This window comes from Vulpes vulpes, chromosome 6 (assembly GCF_048418805.1).
Source record: "Vulpes vulpes isolate BD-2025 chromosome 6, VulVul3, whole genome shotgun sequence".
In the NCBI taxonomy this organism is placed as follows: Eukaryota; Metazoa; Chordata; class Mammalia; order Carnivora; family Canidae; genus Vulpes; species Vulpes vulpes.
The window spans coordinates 97,123,543-97,142,704 of NC_132785.1; the positions used below are offsets into that span (position 1 = coordinate 97,123,543).

The 19,162-nt window shown below is 38.5% G+C and overlaps 2 protein-coding genes across 13 annotated transcripts in view; one reads left to right on the top strand and one right to left on the bottom strand.

Moving 5' to 3' along the window:
* Positions 1–4,960: 4,960 nt before the first annotated feature.
* Positions 4,961–14,341, bottom strand: TRMT5 (tRNA methyltransferase 5). The gene is given in 6 exon segments (XM_026000559.2): positions 4,961–5,161; positions 5,163–5,206; positions 5,689–6,343; positions 8,776–8,900; positions 11,427–12,082; positions 14,046–14,341. Coding segments are annotated over 6 exon segments (1,530 nt in total). The 5' UTR covers positions 14,051–14,341; the 3' UTR covers positions 4,961–5,116.
* Positions 14,257–19,162, top strand: part of SLC38A6 (solute carrier family 38 member 6) — a 71,374-nt gene continuing 66,468 nt past the window's right edge. For 4 of the 12 annotated variants that reach the window (XM_072761694.1, XM_072761696.1, XM_072761695.1 and 1 more), the window contains exons 1-3: positions 14,263–14,395; positions 15,563–15,693; positions 18,354–18,427. In XM_072761694.1, the coding sequence (XP_072617795.1) occupies positions 14,291–14,395; positions 15,563–15,693; positions 18,354–18,427 (310 nt within the window). In that variant the 5' untranslated portion in view covers positions 14,263–14,290. Of the gene's footprint in view, positions 14,728–15,562; positions 15,694–16,489; positions 18,428–19,162 lie in introns of all 12 variants that reach the window. The other 8 variants (XM_072761704.1, XM_072761701.1, XM_072761698.1 and 5 more) reach the window with 8 other exon arrangements.

Genomic DNA, 19,162 nt, shown 5'->3' on the forward strand with positions numbered 1-19,162 from the left:
AATAGGCTGTTAATAGCTGTTAAGTTCTGAGGGGAGTCAAAAATTATATGTGGATTTTCCTCTGTGTGTGTGTGTGGAGCAGTTGTCAGTGGCCCTAATCTCTGTGTTCACAGGTCAACTGTACCTCTATCTTTGATAACTGAGAAAACCAAGGCATCAAATAATTGAGTAAGCTCCAGTTATATATACAAATTAGTAAAAGGCCAGAATTAAAACTGTTTTAAGTCGTTTTATCTATATTCTACCAGGCTGTATCCTAATTTTCATATCTATTAGTATTCCCCAATTGAGGATTAGGGTTGTAAGTACAGCCTATAAATCTGTTCAAAGAATAGTGAGAACATTGACTTAAGGTTAAGACTTTGCTGTACTCAGCTGCCAAAGTACAGTATCCAGTTTTTACAAAAGAAATACTACTACTTGTTCTCTGTACTTTGTATAGTGTATTTAAATGAATGAACTAATTAACTAGTTAATTTAAAGCCTTTGAAAACTTTTCTTCAGCCCACCTTATTGTGGAAATTGCCTACATTGGACTTGGCAAAATAATTGAATTCCAGACCTTTATACATTTGTAAATATTTTGGCTATTGCCTTACTTTGTTCAAAAGGCCAAATAAAAGTTGTTAACTGACCTTATTAGATCAAAGGTAGTGGTGAAAGATAACTTAATGACAATTCACTAAGTAACAGAAATACTCTAAATTGATGGTTATCTCCTATCCCCCTAGTGATTTTCTCTTCGAGATAAAAGGCTGTACAAGTCTTTCATATACAGCAATTCTTTTAACATAGTACAACACTAGCCCAGAAACTATAGCTAACAACTACTGAGCATTCATTACCTGTGCACCAAGTACTGTGCTTCATATATTGTGTATTACTACCTATCTTTACTATGCTTGTGTAATTTCCCAATATAACAGATGGAGAAGCTGAGGCACAGGGAGGTTAACTGACTTGCCAAAGGTCAATACAACTGAAAAGTAGCAGTGTATTTGAACCCAGGTGTTCAGAGTTTGTGCTCCTGAGATGAATAACTGTCAAGCTTAAACAGCAGCTGTGTAGAATCAAGTCTGAATAGTCAAACTTCCTAAGATTTCAAAGAAGTTTTACAGATCAAGTGTAGTTATTTTATGACATGACATCAATGTAATAACTTTGTTTATATCCTTCAGAGAAGTTCTGAGAAATTCATTATGTAGAACATCATTTGACTATTAACTACCTTCCTTTTAAACAGGTATTAATGGTATTGAATACATTTACATCATAGTTGGGATGCACTAATAGTATTCCTTAATTTCATTCAGTAAATATTTGATCTAAGCTTCTCTTAGAAATTACTTTTTTTAAGATTTTATTTATTTATTAATGAAAGAGAGCCCGATGTGGAACTCAATCCCAGGACTCCAGGATCACACCCTGGGCCAAAGGCAGTTGCTCAACCACTAAGCCACACAAGCGTCCCTCTTAGAAGTTATCTCTTAGAAGTAGTCTGTCAACTGTGGTTAGATAATCATTTCAAAATTCAATTACAGTGACAGAAAACTTGTCAAAAGGCTAAGAAAATTAAAAAATTATATCTAGTGAGCTTTCCAGCTGTCATTTTCTAGTGGACATCAAGAGTTCAGTTACTAGGTATCACATTTAAAACTTGAGGGTGGGCCTAGATTTAAATAATAATCATACATTTACTTACCCATTCTGGGGGAAAAGGGGGAGGAGTTAAAGTTTTAAGACAGGCTGTGTATTTGACTAAATGGAGTCAAGAATCTTACCACTTTACATGTATGAATAAAAACCTCCTTTGTACCCCTATTTAGTATTTATAGCCTAGCATGTCAATGTACAGGACTAGGAAAAAAATTCTTACTCCTACTTACAAATTAAAATTCTCTTCACTTAGATCAGAAGGCCAACAATGGACGCCTGGCCAAATCCAGCTGCTGCTGTTTCTCTGTGCTCCATGAGCTAAGCTCGATCTCTACATTTTTTAAGGTTGAAAAAAGACAAAATTATACACTTTTTAACAAGTGGAAAGCATGTGAATTTCAAATTTCATTGTTCATAAATAGAGTCTTTGCATATAGTGTTTATGTATTGTTTATGGCTGCTCTGGGGGCCACCACAACAGAATTGAGCAGCAACAGAGACCTTAGGGCTTGCAAAGCCTAAAAATACTACCTGGTCCTTTCCTGAATGCTTCCCCCTCTTTTTTTTTTTAAGATGTATTTATTTATGATAGACCTAGAGAGAGGGAGGCAGACACAGGAGGAGGGAGAAGCAGGCTCCATGCCAGGAGCCAGACGTGGGACTCTATCCCGACTCCAGGAACACGCCCTGGGCCAAAGGCAGGCACTAATCCGCTGAGCCACCCAGGGATCCCCCTCCTGAATGCTTTCTGACCCTTCATCTACATACTCCCTCACTTGGAGGGGAGAACATTAGAAGTCCCAAACTGGCAGTCCCTGGTGAATTAGCCCCCCAAAGTCTTGCAGAGGCTAGGTTTGGTTGATTTTCAAAAAACATTTTAAAATGCTTTTAGATAAGGGATGAAGGCTCCAAGGCTCCAATTCATTACTTTCCTACACTTCTTACTGTGTATCACCTTTATCTATTTATATTACCTGCCTCATTTCTAAAGGCATTTGAGTTTGTAATGAATGATTTAGATAAGTGGTCCTTACACTTTTTCTGTAGGGCCAGACAGTAAATATTTTAGGCTTTGTGATAAAAAATAAGTTGGTATAATGTTTTTAATGAACAAAATTCAAGATATAATTGAGTATAAATAATTACATTATAACTCTTTTGGGGGAATAACACTCATTCCATTAATTGGAGTTCTAAGTGTTTCCTATCATCAAAATCAGTCATAAATGGTTATCTGTAATGAGACTTTACACATTTCATCTGTAAAGAGGCCTTTTCACACAATACTGCCAAATACTGGCATTAATCCAGAAGCACAAGATTTTAACTGGGCATATTCATCACTTGGAAGGGATTTGTAAATGTAAAACCCTGTTAGATTCTTCCTTTAATACTTTCCTTACAGTATGTCATTACATAGTACATTAATCATTTCCAATTGAAGGTAGCAGCTCAATTATAGGTAAATGGATTTTGAAATTTGTGAATTTCCTTTGCATTTTTGCCAAGGTCCCAAAAATTCTGAACACAGAAAATGTGTTCACTGCTAATTTGAGAATGGAAAGATTGTTTCTTGTTTTAATTTTTAATAGCATTAGAAATGTAGAACAGGGATGCCTGGGTGGCTCAATGGTTGTGTATCTGCCTTTGGCTCCGGGCATGATCCCAGGGCCCAGGATGGAGTCCTGCATCAGGGAGGCTGCTTCACCCTCTGCCTGCCTCTCTGCCTCTCTTTCTCTCTGTCTTCCTGAAGGGAGCCCAACCCAGGACTTGATCCCAGGACGCTGGGATCAGGACCTGAGCCAAAGGCCAGTGCTCAGCCCAGGTGCCCCTCTACATATCTACCACCACTGAGTTGTAACATACCATAGCTGATTCCACTTCAGGCTGTAGTACAGAATTGGTGTTTCCTCAACTTCTTTTAAAAATACTCACCTATAATTGTTCCAGGCAGAATATTCATAGAAGCTTCGGTAACTTCAAATTCAAGAGTTCAAGAGTGATGTCTCAAATAAACAAGACCTAAGCAGTATTAGTAACATCTGTCAATTCATCAAGAGTCTAACTCACTTATTTTTAATTGACTTGATTTTGCTCACAAAGTCCTAAACTCTTTGAGCAACTGTTCTTACCCAAAGGCCAATAGTCCTACTAAACAATTTTACTTTCTTTGAACATATTTCTTTGGCTGGTGCATTCAAATACAATTAATTCATCATCAGTAAATGGCTCCCTTTGCTTGGCTTACAAGAGTCACTTACACTTACTTCAGTTGCACCCTTATTTTCATTTTTGAATTTTGTGAAGAAATCCTGCTGATATACTTCCATATTAAATTTCTAGTCAGACAGTCGCTTGCTTGCCTGTGAGGGAAATACTATGAGTGTCTCTTGGTAATGTCAACGTGTATTGTATTTTAGCTCAGGTATAGATGCTTTGTTTACCTAATATCAAAATAATTCACACAACACGGTGCCTTAAAAGCACATTAGAAGTCCATTTTTGTTTTGATTATACACTTGTAATAATAATATAGCTTGGTGATTTACATGGCACTCAATGCTGTTGAGTTACAACCACATCACTGTGATTTGGACTATGCAGAGCAGCAGTATGAGCTGTTGAGAATCACTTCCTATCTTTCTTGTAACTTCTCAACTCTGCCATGAAGGCAGCCACAGGCATGATGTAAATAAAGGAGCATGATGTGTTCCAAGAAAGCTATTTTTGGACTGAAGTTCAAATTTCATGCAATTCTCACAAGATATTTTAAATCTTTTCATTCCTTAGTATAAGAACCATTCTCAGGTCATTTGCCATACAAAAACAGGTGGTAGGCTAGATTTGGCCTGCCAGGTATAGTTTGCCATCCCTGATCGAAACAATCTTTTTTTAATGACATATACAGTAATAGTTTAGGGGTATTTTTTTTTAAATGTATTTATTTACGATAGTCACAGAGAGAGAGAGAGGGAGGCAGAGACACAGGCAGAGGGAGAAGCAGGCTCCATGCACCGGGAGCCCGACGTGGGATTCGATCCCGGGTCTCCAGGATCGCGCCCTGGGCCAAAGGCAGGCGCTAAACCGCTGCACCACCCAGGGATCCCTAGGGGTATTTCTATAAAATTTGGGCATACTCTTCAACTGAGGAGAACTGCAAAATGATTATTAGTGCTTTCTTAGCATGCAATTATCCCACCTTCAAAAACTATTTTCCTAGGAGACAGTCAATATTTAAATATATTTACCTAATAAATAATCAGATATGATTATAACTTAGATAAAATATACTTAGGAGAACTTATTTCATTTAAATTTTAATTTGATAATCAACTTACAAGGCAGCAAGGGTAAAATAGAAGTGTTCAATACTAAAGTAACTGCTAAAGTTTTATGACATCATACAAATTATATTTCATTACATAAAGGTCTAATGGGGAGATGGAGAAAACGTTTCCAATTAAGTGACTGAAGCAATTTGAGTTTTTTCTTCTGAAAAGACTTTATTTTTCTGTCTTCTGGCGTTTAAGAGGTGGATCGTCATGATTCTCTGTAACAAATCCAGAAAACCTATATTAGGTAAGATACTTAACACTGGAAAATACTTTAAAAAAACAAATAATACAGGCATTTTAAAGATTTTTAATATTCATACATGAAATAGTAACATTCCTGTGGATTTATTATTTAATGAAAGAGCCTTCTACTATATTGAACAGTGTGTATGCCATGCTAAAAATCTACAAAATTGGGAGAAACCAGTCACTATTGAGTGGCAAGGAATCCTGAATTGAAATATAAAACTAGAATTAGCTTAACCTATTTACAAATTTAATAAATAAAAATATATATGTAGCCCAAGAAAGCTACATGAAAGCTAATATAGATTATGAGTGGCAAGGAATCCTGAATTGAAATATCCACCTAGAATTAGTTTAACATATTTCCAAATTTTAATAAAATATATATGTAGCCCAGAAAGCTACATGAAAGCTAATATAGGTTACATTTAATTTCCCAGAAATTGCTCACCTAGATTTAGGGTCTGGTTCTTATAGAGTATAGTAGCAGGAATCCGGAAGGTGATACATAACATTTCCTTGTTAGGGGCTACATTTCTTACTGGGTGAACTGAACTGCATGCCTCTAAGGAAATGCCTAATACAGCCCCGGCTCGCTGTTGAACGTCCTCAGCAGGATTAGGATCTTTGGAAAAGCTGTAACAGTGCACAATGGGAAGGAGCTCAGTGTTGCATGGTGGCCCATCTAAAAGTGATTTGAAAACATTAAGAAACTCGATAGCCTTTGCTGGCAAGTTCATGACAATGTGCACAGAGTGTTTTCTTTCTTTTGACAGTGGTCCCAGCTGTTCCATTAACTCTTTTCTGACTGGTCCTTGAAGGAAGTCTTTCCCATCCAAGTTAAAGACTTTCACCTTTTGGTCCACTTTATTTAATTTACAATTGTGCAATAGCCATTTATGAGATTCAGGATTAAGGTCATTAGCAAATACAGTGCAGTTTTTCTTTGCTACTGGAATGGCAAAAGGCCCAACCCCAGCAAAAACATCAAATAGTACATCCCCAGGTTTGAGAAGTTCTGTGATACGACTGTGTTCTGTAGAGAGACGAGGATTCCAATAGACTTTTGAAAAATCAAATTCATAGGTGTAGCTGTTTTCTCGAACCTGAAAAAGTTATTATACTTTAATTAACCTGCTTAGTCTTAAATTTTAGGCATGAATACTGGATGGGTACATCCACACACACACATTTACATTTAAGAGCAAATAACAGAGCATTTTAATTAGAATTGTTTATGCTATCCTCAGCCAGTTAACAACCCACATTAGACTTTGACATGAGAGTCATCTCTTTAAAGCCAAATGGTTCTCCATTTCATTCTAATGGGTCATAAAGTCGTTCCCAAATCACATGAGGAATTTTTCAGATAGGCCAACTACCTGGCTTAATCATACTCTATTTTGTCACCTGTTGGAGAGAGAAATAAACCTATAATTTGAAACATCACACTGCACACACTCACCCAGTCAGCATTACTTTCAGCCCAATTCACTTTCAGGAATCCTTTTTACTCACAATATACACACAGTACTTAGACGTTGCGTGAGCTCCTAAAGTCTAACTTAAATTTGTGATTCTGTTTGGAGCAAAGAAATTATACTGAGTTTTTACATGTATTTCATGGTATAAATGTAAAGGCTAAAGTATATCCTAAGAACAAACTGTAGTTGACTTAAGTCAGAAGCCATTTTAAAAATCACAGAAGTTTCTCAGAACTTTGATACCTCTGAGAATGACGCCACCTGCTACGCTACAGGGCAGTACCAAATGAAGAATATGCAGTAGTCAATCAGGGTATGCTGAGGTAAGAACTGAGACCAGCAAAGGATTCACATTCAAATCTTATTGCCATACCAAACCTCATACATTATACACAAGCAGTAGGCCATGGAGGTTATACAGGGAAAGACCACTGCATGGACTCTGGAGTCAGGAGCCTGGCTCCAAACACCCTGCTCAGTCATTCCTTGTTACTTCATCTGCATAAAAAGAATATTAAAAACAACAACCATTATTTTGTGGGCTTCTTAGGGTTTGTTATATTAAAACATTAGCTCAGGCCTAATAAGTGTTTAGTAAATGGTATCTTAATATTCTATCACTATTAAATTATGGAGAAATAATATTATACCTGATATTCATCTAAGTCCATGTAGCCCAGAATCTTAAAAAATGATTATTTTGCATAAACTCCAAGTTTTATGAAGTCCCGTTTAAAAGAAGTCAGAGAAAGACAAATGCCATATGATTTCACTCATACATGGAATGTAAGAAACAGATGAACATAGGGGGAGGGAAGAAAAGAGAGAGGGAGACAAACCATAAGAGACTCAACTATAGGGAACAAACTAAGAGTTGCTGGAGAAGAGGGGGGCAAGGGATGAGCTAAATGGCTGATGGGTATTAAGGAGGGTACCTGATATAATGAGCACTGGGTGATGAATCATTCAATTCTACTCCTGAAACCAATATTACCCTATATGTTAACTACCTAGAATAAAAACTTAAAAAGACATATCTAACATGTTAAAAGTCGACTATTTTAAAAATTTTTGTCAAGTTATGGAGTTTAACTTATTTCCTAGCTTGGGTACAAAATTTCACATAATTTTAACACATAATCATCTAAGACTTTTGGCTTTAAAAAAAGCTTATATATCCTCCAATACTTCAGAGGATTTGGAGGGGTAGAGGATGAGATTTTGGGGGTAACAGGAATCTATTCCTACATATTAAAAGTATTTTTTCTTTGAAATAGATTTTTCTTATAAAAGAAGTATGTGCTCATTAGAAAAGTATAAAGATAAGAACACAAAGGTCACTAGTAAGTACGTCAAATAAAAATATGCCCACTTAACATTCTAATACACGTGTGTATTTACATAGATATTTAGTTAAAATGGAGCTACGTTATATAAATTGTTCTATATACTATGTTATATGCCAGAATTTGTTCAATTCTCTGATGAACATTTAGATTGTTTCCATTCCTTTGTCTTATCATAAAAATGATGATGAACCCATTATATATATACATCATTATAGTTTTGTCCAATTATATCCTTGAGATAACTTCCTGTAAATGCAATGCTAGGTCAAAGAATGTACTTATTCAAAATGGGAATATATTATCATATACTCTTCCTGAATGAATATTTATATTGAATTTGCACTTCCTTTTTAAAAAAATATTATTTATTTATTCATGAGAGACAGAGACAGAGAGAAAGAGAGAAAGAGAGAGAGAGAGAGAGAGGCAGAGACACAGGCAGAGGGAGAAGCAGGCTCCATGCAGGGAGCCTGACGTGGGACTCCATCCTGGGTCTCTAGGATCACGCCCTGGGCTGAAGGTGGCAGTAAACCGCTGAGCCACCAGGGCTGCCTCGAATTTGCACTTCCATCAAAAGGATAAACGCTCACATTCTCACATTCTCATCAATACTAGGTTATTATAAATATTTTTAATCCTTGTCACCTACTAAAATTCTAAACATTGATATAATCTGTACATAGAAGACAATAAAATACTACATACCTTGGTCATCATATTCTCGTCTCCAGATAACACTTCCATTTGGAAATTTCGGTATGTATTATCAATATTATTGATTTTATTTACTGCTGAGGTGATTCCTGGATTTTTGTCAATCATAACTTGGCCTGAAAAATGAGAATTCATAAAATATACTGCCAATTGGTTGCAAATAAAACTGAAAATATGAAATGGAAATAAATCATTTTCTTTTGGTTTATGGACAAAAATTGCATCTAGCGTGTGTACTGCAGCATGCAATTCTAAAAATTCAACAGATTAGCAAAGTTAATGTAGCCTCAATATAAACACAAAAAACCCACATAGGTACATTGTTAAAGAAAAATTTTTGAGGAGTTTAGGTCTACTTAATGTTTTTCCATGTTTTTTTTTTTTTTTTTTTTAACCAAATCTCAAATGGGCCCCATACACAACAATAAACAAAAAGGTAGACCATAAGGGAAAGAACAGGAAAAAGAGATGTAAGGACCATGGCAAGAAATGGTCTCAGAAATCGCCAGTCTGTCCCCCATGGCCCCAAACCAAATGTCTGCTTTACTATGTGCTTAAAATAGATGCCTTCACATTGGAAATATATAACAGCAAAATAAGTTTTCAAATAAAAGAAACATAGATTCTTGGGGTACCTCGTTGGCTCAGTCAGTTAAGCATCTGACTTCAGCTCAGGTCATGATTTCAGAGTCCTGGGACTAAACCCTCTTTATCTGGCTCCCTACTCAGTGGGGAGTCTACTTATCTCTCTCTCTCTGCCCCTCCCTCTGTTCATGCTCTCTCTCAAATAAATAAATAAAACCTTAAAAAACAACAACAACAACAAAAAAAACCCATATTCTTTAGTCTTATCTAAATAGAACGTTCATTTATTTAAATCGTTTTTTTTTTTTTTGTCAAATATTTGCCAGAACTGAAAAAGCTACAAAGATAATAAAATACACCAGAAATGGTATATTGATGCCCTTTAATTAAAGTCTACTTTTTTGGGTCAGCACTTAAAAAATTTGTAAGAATCTATATGCCATCTCATTGCATAAAAATAACTTGATTTGTAAGTTAGTAAAAAGTACTCAAAAATACAAACACGGGGATCCCTGGGTGGCGCAGCGGTTTGGCGCCTGCCTTTGGCCCAGGGCGCGATCCTGGAGACCCGGGATCGAATCCCACATCAGGCTCCCGGTGCATGGAGCCTGCTTCTCCCTCTGCCTGTGTCTCTGCCTCTCTCTCTCTCTCTCTCTCTGTATGACTATCATAAATAAATAAAAATTAAAAAAAAAAAATACAAACACGCTGATGTATAACCAGAATTTGTCCAGTTTCTTTCTGAGAATTCGATACCTGATTTTGAATATGATAATATCAATAAGCTTTAGCCAATCACTGTTCTCATCCTGTTCAGCTTCAGGTACCAGAATCCAATTTTTAAGGTACAGTAGTTTGAAATAATGAAAAACAAAAAAACAAAAAACCCACAATTGTGAAAGTTTATAGTAAAGACTTTAAAATTACCACTGTATGAAAATGTTTCACTTTTAATCTGAGTGCCCCTTTATAAAACAGGGATGCCAAAAGGCATGTTTGAGTTAGGACAAGCAATGATTCATAGCAAAGCTTATCCTTGACATTTGCACCCAGTCATAATTATAAAGATCTGCTTAGGTATTTATTGTATTATCACTGTGCATTATCAGCCCATTTCATCAATAAAAACAAAGGAAATGCAGCACAGCATATTTCTGAAATTCTACCCATGTAAAATACGGAGAACTACATTTTAAAGGTGAAAATAATTCCCAGAAGTTCTGACAATTACTCTACATTTAAAAAAAGAGGGATCCCTGGGTGGCGCAGCAGTTTAGTGCCTGCCTTTGGCCCAGGGCGTGATCCTGAAGACCTGGGATCGAATCCCACGTCGGGCTCCCGGTGCATGGAACCTGCTTCTCCCTCTGCCTATGTCTCTACCTCTCTCTCTCTGTGTGTGTGACTATCATAAAAAAAAAAAAAAAAAATTAAAAAAAAGATTAATCTGGCAAATACATTGATATCAAATATTTGTAAAAGGACAACTGCTATCATGATTACTCTTCTACTTCTTTCCTATCCCAAAAGATAAAGGACCCAGGCTCAAACTTGGTCTTACAGAGGTACAACGTACAAAAGCATCATTTCTAAAAGGCTAAGGGTGCTAAGAAACAAAGTGTGGTGCTGACATATAGAAGAGGTTCAATCAGTTGAATCAAAGCATGTGGAAACAGTGTCACACTTTTGAAGGTAAAACACTAAAATTTAAACCTAGAATTCAACATAGGCTTGAGGGTCTAATAAGTTCTGTGTACCAACCAAAATGATGGGATGCCAAAGAATTCTGCCAAAGCAAAAGATTCGAGTTTAATCTATATGCTTGTATATTGTGTACATAAAAGCCTAAACTGATTTTTGGAGCCTGCTTTCACTTGGGAAAGAATATTCCAAAATGGTTCTCGAAAGAGAGAGTATATAGCCCAAGATCCACCTTAAAATGATGAAATGATATAAAGTCCTGTTTCTGTAATCTGACATCTAAGAAAATAGTTTTAAAAACTAAAATTAGAACTTGCTAATTACTTTCTAGCACATTGATATTACTAACACACTCTTACCAATTAAATGCTTGAAAGGTAGTTGATGATCTCGAAGGTTAAGGTGGGCAATATGTCCAACTCTGCTAAATCCTGAAGTCACATCTTGACCTTCAGGAAGCACAGCTTTCAAGATTTCTTCTGACTTAAAGTTTTCATAAGTTAATTCCAAATTATATTTAGATATCTGTGGATTGACATTAAGCTGCTTTAAAATACTGAGTTCTGCCCTCTCAAAGGAATCACCGGTAATTATTTTATAGGGATCCAGCATAATTAGTCTGTTTGCTTCATCTTCTGGGTCTTCAATCACACGTTTTATGCCCGGGCGCTGCAGTGCTGCTCTTTTAAGGGATCCCATCAATTTATTGACTATTTCTTTTCTTACTTTAAGCACTGGGATGGTGACAGTCTTTCTAAAAGCTGTTCTATCAAGCTTTGTCATTCCTCGAACATTAGAGGGTGGTGAAAACAATGTAGAGTCTCTCTGGTCTGTTTCTATTTCAGGCATGACTGAGAATCTCTTTCTTTGATCCCACAAGAAAATACCAGGTGCTCTGCTAAGCTTCTGTATCTGTGATGTCCAAACTAGTAGAGTCAATGATTCTGATTCAGATATTCTCCAGCTTTCCACTTTGAAAAGTATTCTTGAGAATCCAAATGGCTTCCATAAGATCCTAAAAAAAAAAAAAAAAAAAAAAAAGGATGCCTTAAAAAAAATACCATTAAGGGGTACCTGGGTGGCTCAGTCAGTTAAGTGCCTGCCTTCCACTTAGGTCATGATCTCCAGGTCCTGGGATCCAGCCCCATATTGGGCTCCCTGCTGAATAGGGAGTCAGCTTCTCCCTCTCCCTCTGCCCCTCCTTCCCCTACCTTGGGCTCTTTCTCAAATAAATAAAATCTTTTTTTAAAAAAATTACCATAAAGCTACAAACTTACATGATCAGAATAGGTTAAGAATAAAAATCTAAATTCTAGGGGTGTGTGCGTAGCTCAGTCAGTTAAGTATGGGGCTCTTGATTTTGGCTCAGGTCATGATCTCAGAATCATGACACTGAGCCCGGCATCAGACTTCATGCTCAGCCCCAGTCTGCCGGAGATTCTCTCCCCCACTCCCCCCATTCCCCTACTCTTTCTCTAAATAAAATCTTAAAAATCTAAATTCTACAGTTGTAAATAAACTGCTAAATGCTAATAATTAAAACTTCTAGTGGTGTGTGACAAGTATCTATTTTTTTCAGTGATAAGCTGTCTTTTATTAGCAGTAAATAACAAATTTGCATCTTCAACACACCTGCTGGGAGGACAAGGGCTTAGTGATCCATCAGCCTCCCTGTGGGCAATGAACCTCTCCACCCACAATTTTCTGTACATTTGGGATTGGAAGGCTGAAATTGGAGTTAAAAGATCATCTCTAAATGAAATACTCATTATATTTATGACTTTACCGATGGCAATATTTGCCAGGATATTTTTGAGAGTGCTACATGCTTTACACATACTAACAATTTTGGGAGGTGTGTAGTATCACATCCTTATTTTGTAAACGAGTAAACTAAAGGTCAGAAGCAGGTTAATTCACCCAGTCTCACTGCTGTAGGCGGCTGAGCACGGATTAAAAACCAGGCCTGGGGTCGCCTGGGTGGCTCAGCGGTTTAGCGCAGCCTTCGGCCCAGGGCCTGATCCTGGAGACTCGGGATCGAGTCCCACGTCGGGCTCCCTGCATGGAGCCTGCTTCTCCCTCTGCCGGTGGGTCTCATGAATCTGTGTCTCTCTCTGTGTCTCTCATGAATAAATAAATAAAATCTTTAAAAAAAAATAAAAAGAAAAATAAAAACCAGGTCTGACTTCAGAGCCTGTGGTCTAATATATTGCTGTGTTATCTTCAGTGCTCTACTACCACAAGCCCTGCCTATGACTTGGGGTTTCAGTATTCTGAGGACTGGGATTGGCTGTTAGATGCCCATCCCATTAACAGTATCAGTTACTTTGTCTTCTAGAAAACCACAGAACTAACTGGAAGGGAAAAGGACCCTGCCCCAGAACCCTGTAAAGCGATTCTCAGACTTCACAGTCAGGGTTCAAATCTGGTCTAGCTGGGATCCCTGGGTGGCGCAGCGGTTTAGCGCCTGCTTTTGGCCCAGGGCGCGATCCAGGAGACCCCGGATCGAATCCCACGTCGGGCTCCCGGTGCATGGAGCCTTCTTCTCCCTCTGCTTATGTCTCTGCCTCTCTCTCTCTCTCTCTCTCTATGTGACTATCATAAATAAATAAATAAATAAATAAATAAATAAATAAATAAATAAATAAATAAATAAATAAAATTAAAAAAAATCTGGTCTAGCTGTGTGATCTTGTTATTTCTTAACTGTTATTTCTTAACTGGACTCTCAGTTTCCCACAAGGTTACACACATTCCGTCCTACCCAGTGCACGGGCCCAGGCTCAGCACCCAGGCAGTGGCGCTGACGGTTCCGCGCGCAAGCAGCGCGTGGCGGGGAGCAGACCTTGGTGGGTGCGTCCTGCGGCCCGACCCTCGGCCTCTCGGTTCAGGGGCACCGCGGCCGCCGCCTCGCCAACGTCACCACCCCAATTCCTGGCAGCGCTCCGCGGTGGACTCCAAGACTAGACCCCCCTCACCTCATACTCCCGTACGCCTCGGAAACGGGTCGCTCGTGGAAGGGCGGGCCCTAGTGACATCATCACCGCCCGCCACCGAGTGGTGAGCGTCATCAGATCCCGCCCACTCCTGCGGTCCCCGCAGCCCGGGTGAGGTACGGGAACCCGGACGGGCCGCGCCCACAGCCCCGCCTCCGATGCGAGTAACGGCTGGAGGCCTGGGGTAGTATCCCGCAGATGGACCTGCTAGTCGGCCGGCGAGCGGCATGCAGGCGCCATGGGGAATCGTCGACGCCGAGCGGAGCTGGTACGTCTCTGCAGAGGAGCCCGAAGAGGCGGAGGCGGAAGAGCTGAGTCCGTTGCTAAGCAACGTAAGTGGCCTCCGCTGGTTTCCAGGTGCTGAAGACCTCGGGGCTTCCCTGAAATGCTTGGCAGATAAGAGCGGGAAAACAGGGAGGTGGGGGTACGGCACGGGGAGAAGGGAGAAGCTGGAGCCTCATTCTTTGGGGGATGAGGCCCCAAGGCAGCAGCCAGATGCAGATGAGGGCGTGAACGTGATAGCGGCGTACCGTGGTCTAGAAAGAAAAGCTGAAGTAAAGGCGCTGGCTGGCACAGGTGCATGAGGCGCAGCACTGATTGGAGACGGGGGACCAGACCGGATGAGCAGCCCTAGCGTTAGTGCTAGGGTAACTCAGTGCTGTTTGTGAGTGTCTTTGTGGACTTCCTGTTCTCTCCACCAGTCTTGTGAGGTTTTGCCAGAGTCACAAGATTTTCCTCTTCTAGACTTAGTCACTGGCTGGCTAGAAACATCTTCATTCAGAGATCCTTAGCGGTGAAGGAGGGGGGCGGGGTAGTCTGGTGATAAGTACATAGGCCCTTCCCTGACCCTAGAGCCTGTGCAATGGGCCATGCACTGGAGCAGTTTTTAGGACTTTGCTCCCAAATGCTGGGTTTTTGTTTTTTGTTTTTTGTTTTTTTTTGGAACAGGGTGTTTTCAAGAGTACCTTCGGTAAAGTGAATTGTTTCTATTTATCACATCATTATTGCAAAGTATTCCTGACCATCTTTGCATTTGAGCCGACTTAATTAATTAAATATTATAGAGAATACTTTTGCAGCCCTGGTAAGTGCGGAGCAGCCATCGTCTCCAGCAGCCCCAAGCTGACTCAGTTCTTCAGTAATCACATGAGCTGAGGCCATCCTCCTCCCCTCTGTACCGCCCCATTCCTATACTACCTGCATTTTTTTTTTTTTTTTTTTTTTGCAGTCACAGGGTTAGTCGTGGCTTTTCCTGAAGTCGGCCTGGCCTCTGTACTGGTGGAAATGATTTTCCTAGGAAATGAGATTCCTGGCACTACTCTAGTAGGAGGTGGAAAGGAAGAAAGGAAACCAGTGCTGCTTGAGAAACTAGTGTGTCAGGCAGGGCCTGTGGTTTGCATGAGACTCTGTCCATAACTTGTCATTCATTTCTTGATGAAATTTGTTTGAACTTCACCATCCAGACATTTAACAACAGTATTAAATTTGTGTGCTTGCAGGAACTTTACAGACAGGAATCCCCAGGTGTTTCGTTTGGTTTTTCTGTGTTTAATTTGATGAATGCCATCATGGGAAGTGGCATCCTTGGCTTAGCTTATGTTATGGCTCATACTGGCATCCTTGGATTTAGGTGAGTTTTTTTGTTTTCCGTCTTTTACTATTACTTATATATTTTTTCCCCATTTTGATAGTACACTGAAAATCAGAGATAGTCTCCAGAGCTCGTGCTATACAATGTCTAGATAAATTATTTCTAGGGTTTTAGCATTTTCCCACTACTTTTCTATCATTCCTAGTCTGTAGCTGGGAGGGATGCAATCTAATTTGTATTGTTTATCCAAAACTGGCTAATTTTTAAAAATGGAAATTTGATCCACACTTATAAATAACCTTAAGAAGTGACTGTTTGTTGTGTCAAGTTGGCTAAAGTGAATTAAAGTTTATCAGCCATACAGATTACTTATAAATAGCAATTTTATGAGTGTAAAACTTACAATCTTTTCATTTTCCTCCATCTTCTCCTGTCCTCCTACTGTTAAGTAATCTTGTTTCCCTGAGTCTAGATATGATCTATGCCTATTCCTTTTCATCTAGACTCGACTCATTCCAATTGGTCTCAGACAAAAGACATTCCTGGCTTTTCTGTGTTTCCATAGTACTTTGTATATTCATTCTATTATTATAATGTGTTGTAATGATTTGTTTGCAAGTTAGTTGCCAAACTGAAATCCTTTAGAACTAGATCTTAGCATTTAGCAAGTTTGTTTTATCAGTAGAAGCAGACCTATTTTACCAGGAAATTTAAAATGCATCGAGTTTCATTTAGGTTTATTTTCTGCTTTTATATTGAATTTCTTGATAAGCAAGCCAATTTTTAAGTAACCCAACTTGCCTTTTTTAAAAAAAAAATACTTATTTATTTTTAGTGAGAGAGTGAGCACACACAAGTGGGAGAGGGAGAGAGAATCTCAAGCAGACTCTACGCTGAGCCAGAAGCCTGACCTGAGGCTCGATCCCATGACCCTGAGATCACGACCCAAGCTGAAACCAAGACTGGAACACTCAACTGTGCCCAGGCGTCCCCTGCCCCGACTTTCTTTTATAATAGGTTATATGCACAAACTCATAATTTAAAAAAAAATTAGGTAGGAGCCACACTAATGTGGGGCTTGAAATCATGAGCCTGAGATGAAGCCTTACATGCTCTACTGAGTGTCAGGTGCCCCTCATAATTTTTTAAAAGTTTTTATTTTAATTCCAGTTAGGTAATATACAGTGTTATATTGGTTTCAGGTGTATGATACAGTAATTCAACAATTCCATACATCACCTAGTGCACATCAGGACAAGTACCCTTCCTAATCCCCAATCACCTGTTACACCCATCTCCCCCACCCACCTCTGATCACCATCAATTTGTTCTCTATAGTTAAGAGTCTGTTTCTTGATTTCTCTTTTTCCCTTTGCTTGTTTTGTTTTTTAACAAACTTTCATAATTTTAAAACTTCAAAACTGTATTTGACATCTTAGGCAAGATATTTTTGTGTTCTCTTTGAAAAAATCACATTTTGTACTCCAGGGCCTTACATGCAGATGTATACCATTGAATGTGTTCCTATTGAATCATCACATTTTCCAATTAGTGATACCAAGTTGTTATTTTGTGAAGCCTCAAGTGTACTGATAAGTGTACCTCTCAGTTTTGCCACTTACTAACAAGTATTAAGTAGACCATGAAGTATTTCTTCAACTTTTGGGGCACTCAACTAGAACCAACTTTTTAGAAGCTTGTCCTGTCAGTATCCTCCTGAGAATAAGTAGGAAATTATGCATGTTGTCTCTTTTCACACTTTGGGTGAAAGGACCCTAATTATTACATTATTTGAACCTTTTCAGATTGTGTCACTAGATGTGATAACTGGTTTGGTGAAAGTGTATGTGTTTTAATGGATGCTAGGAAATGCAGTCTTTTTTAAAAAAAAAATTAGAGAGTGTGAGTTGGGGGAGAGTGAGAGAGAGAGAGAAATCTTTTTTTTTTTTTTTTTTTTGAGTTTGATTTGCCAACATATAGTATAACACCCGGTGATCATCCTGTCAAATGCCCCCCTCAGTGCCTGTCACCCAGTCACCCCATCCCCCCACCCACCTCCCCTTCCACTACCCCTTGTTCATTTCCCAGAATTAGGAGTCAGGAGAGAGAAATCTCTAGCAGACTCAGCTGAGTGGGGAGCCCGATATTGGACTCCATTCCATGACCCTGAGATCATGACCAGAGCTTGAAACCAAGAGTCAGATGCTTAACCAACTGAGCCTCCGAGGTGCCTCTAGGAAATGCAGTCTTAATTCAGTATTGTAGATGAAGATATGATAGGGCGGTGGTCATTGGAAGAGTAGGGATAGAGGGAAGGAAAAAGAAGACAATGAGACTTCACAACTAAAACTTCTGGTTAGACATAAAATGGGAAAAAACAGTTGTAAAAGGGAAACATTGCAAGGGCACTGAATGGCTGAACCAGTGATCAGCAAACAAGAGTGCTGAAGGAGAAAATTCTTTGTTCTAAATAAAGTTTGTTTCTGATTTTTTTTTAATTTAAAAGCAGTATATTTTCATTTAAATAAAATTTGGTAAATACAGAATATGTTTTCTTACTTTCTTTAGTGACCATAATCCAATTGCTAGAAAATACTCCCTGTATACGTTTGAATGTGAAAAACATTTGTTTTTATAATGAGATACTTCAAAAAAGAAACCTTTGTGAGGGTTTGACCATATACTCTTTTATATTTTAGTTTCTTGCTGTTGATAGTTGCTCTCCTGGCTTCTTACTCAGTTCACCTCCTGCTTAGTATGTGTATTCAGACAGGTGAGTAAAAATATTATGCTCAGTCATTTGTTGAAGCAGCCCCTTAAGACGATAACCACATACAGGATTGGATGTCTCAAATTTAATTTCCAGCAGGCATACATTATTATCAGGTTTGGTGGTTGAAACGGAGAATTTCAAAAGGCCGGGATAGATAGACCCAATCCTAGGGGAATACTTAAGGACAGAATGGGAGAAGGAAACTTATCTGCCTTTCTCTATAGCACACAGTATAGTTTTCTAGATTAGGGTAGATTAGGGGAAACACCTGAAAGGTGTTTAAAGAATCCAGACCTTACCTTATGGGGAAGTAGTAGACAGGTGTTCATTCTGATCATATTTCTCCTAGGGTGATTATTTCCTCAGAGAATACCTTTTCAGATTTACTCCTGCCTGCTCTGCAGGAGGCAGGGTCACTAAACTTTGGATTTGTTTACAATCCAATTGTTACAAAGTTTTATATTTTTATATGTGAGTCTAGAATAAGACAGGGTTCTTTTTTTTTTTTTTTTGGTAAATGACAGAATTATATGCGATTAAAATACTAGATATGTATATACATCTTTCCATTTGGAACTTTATTTAATTCAGTCATGTATTAAGTTCTTTTCAGCTGCAATAAATAAAAGTATATGAATTACAGAACTGCTTTAATAGAGTTTTTCTTTTGGCATTAACAAATATTCTGTGACCCATCAATACTGGTCTTTTTATCTGGATAGTGTCTTTTATGTT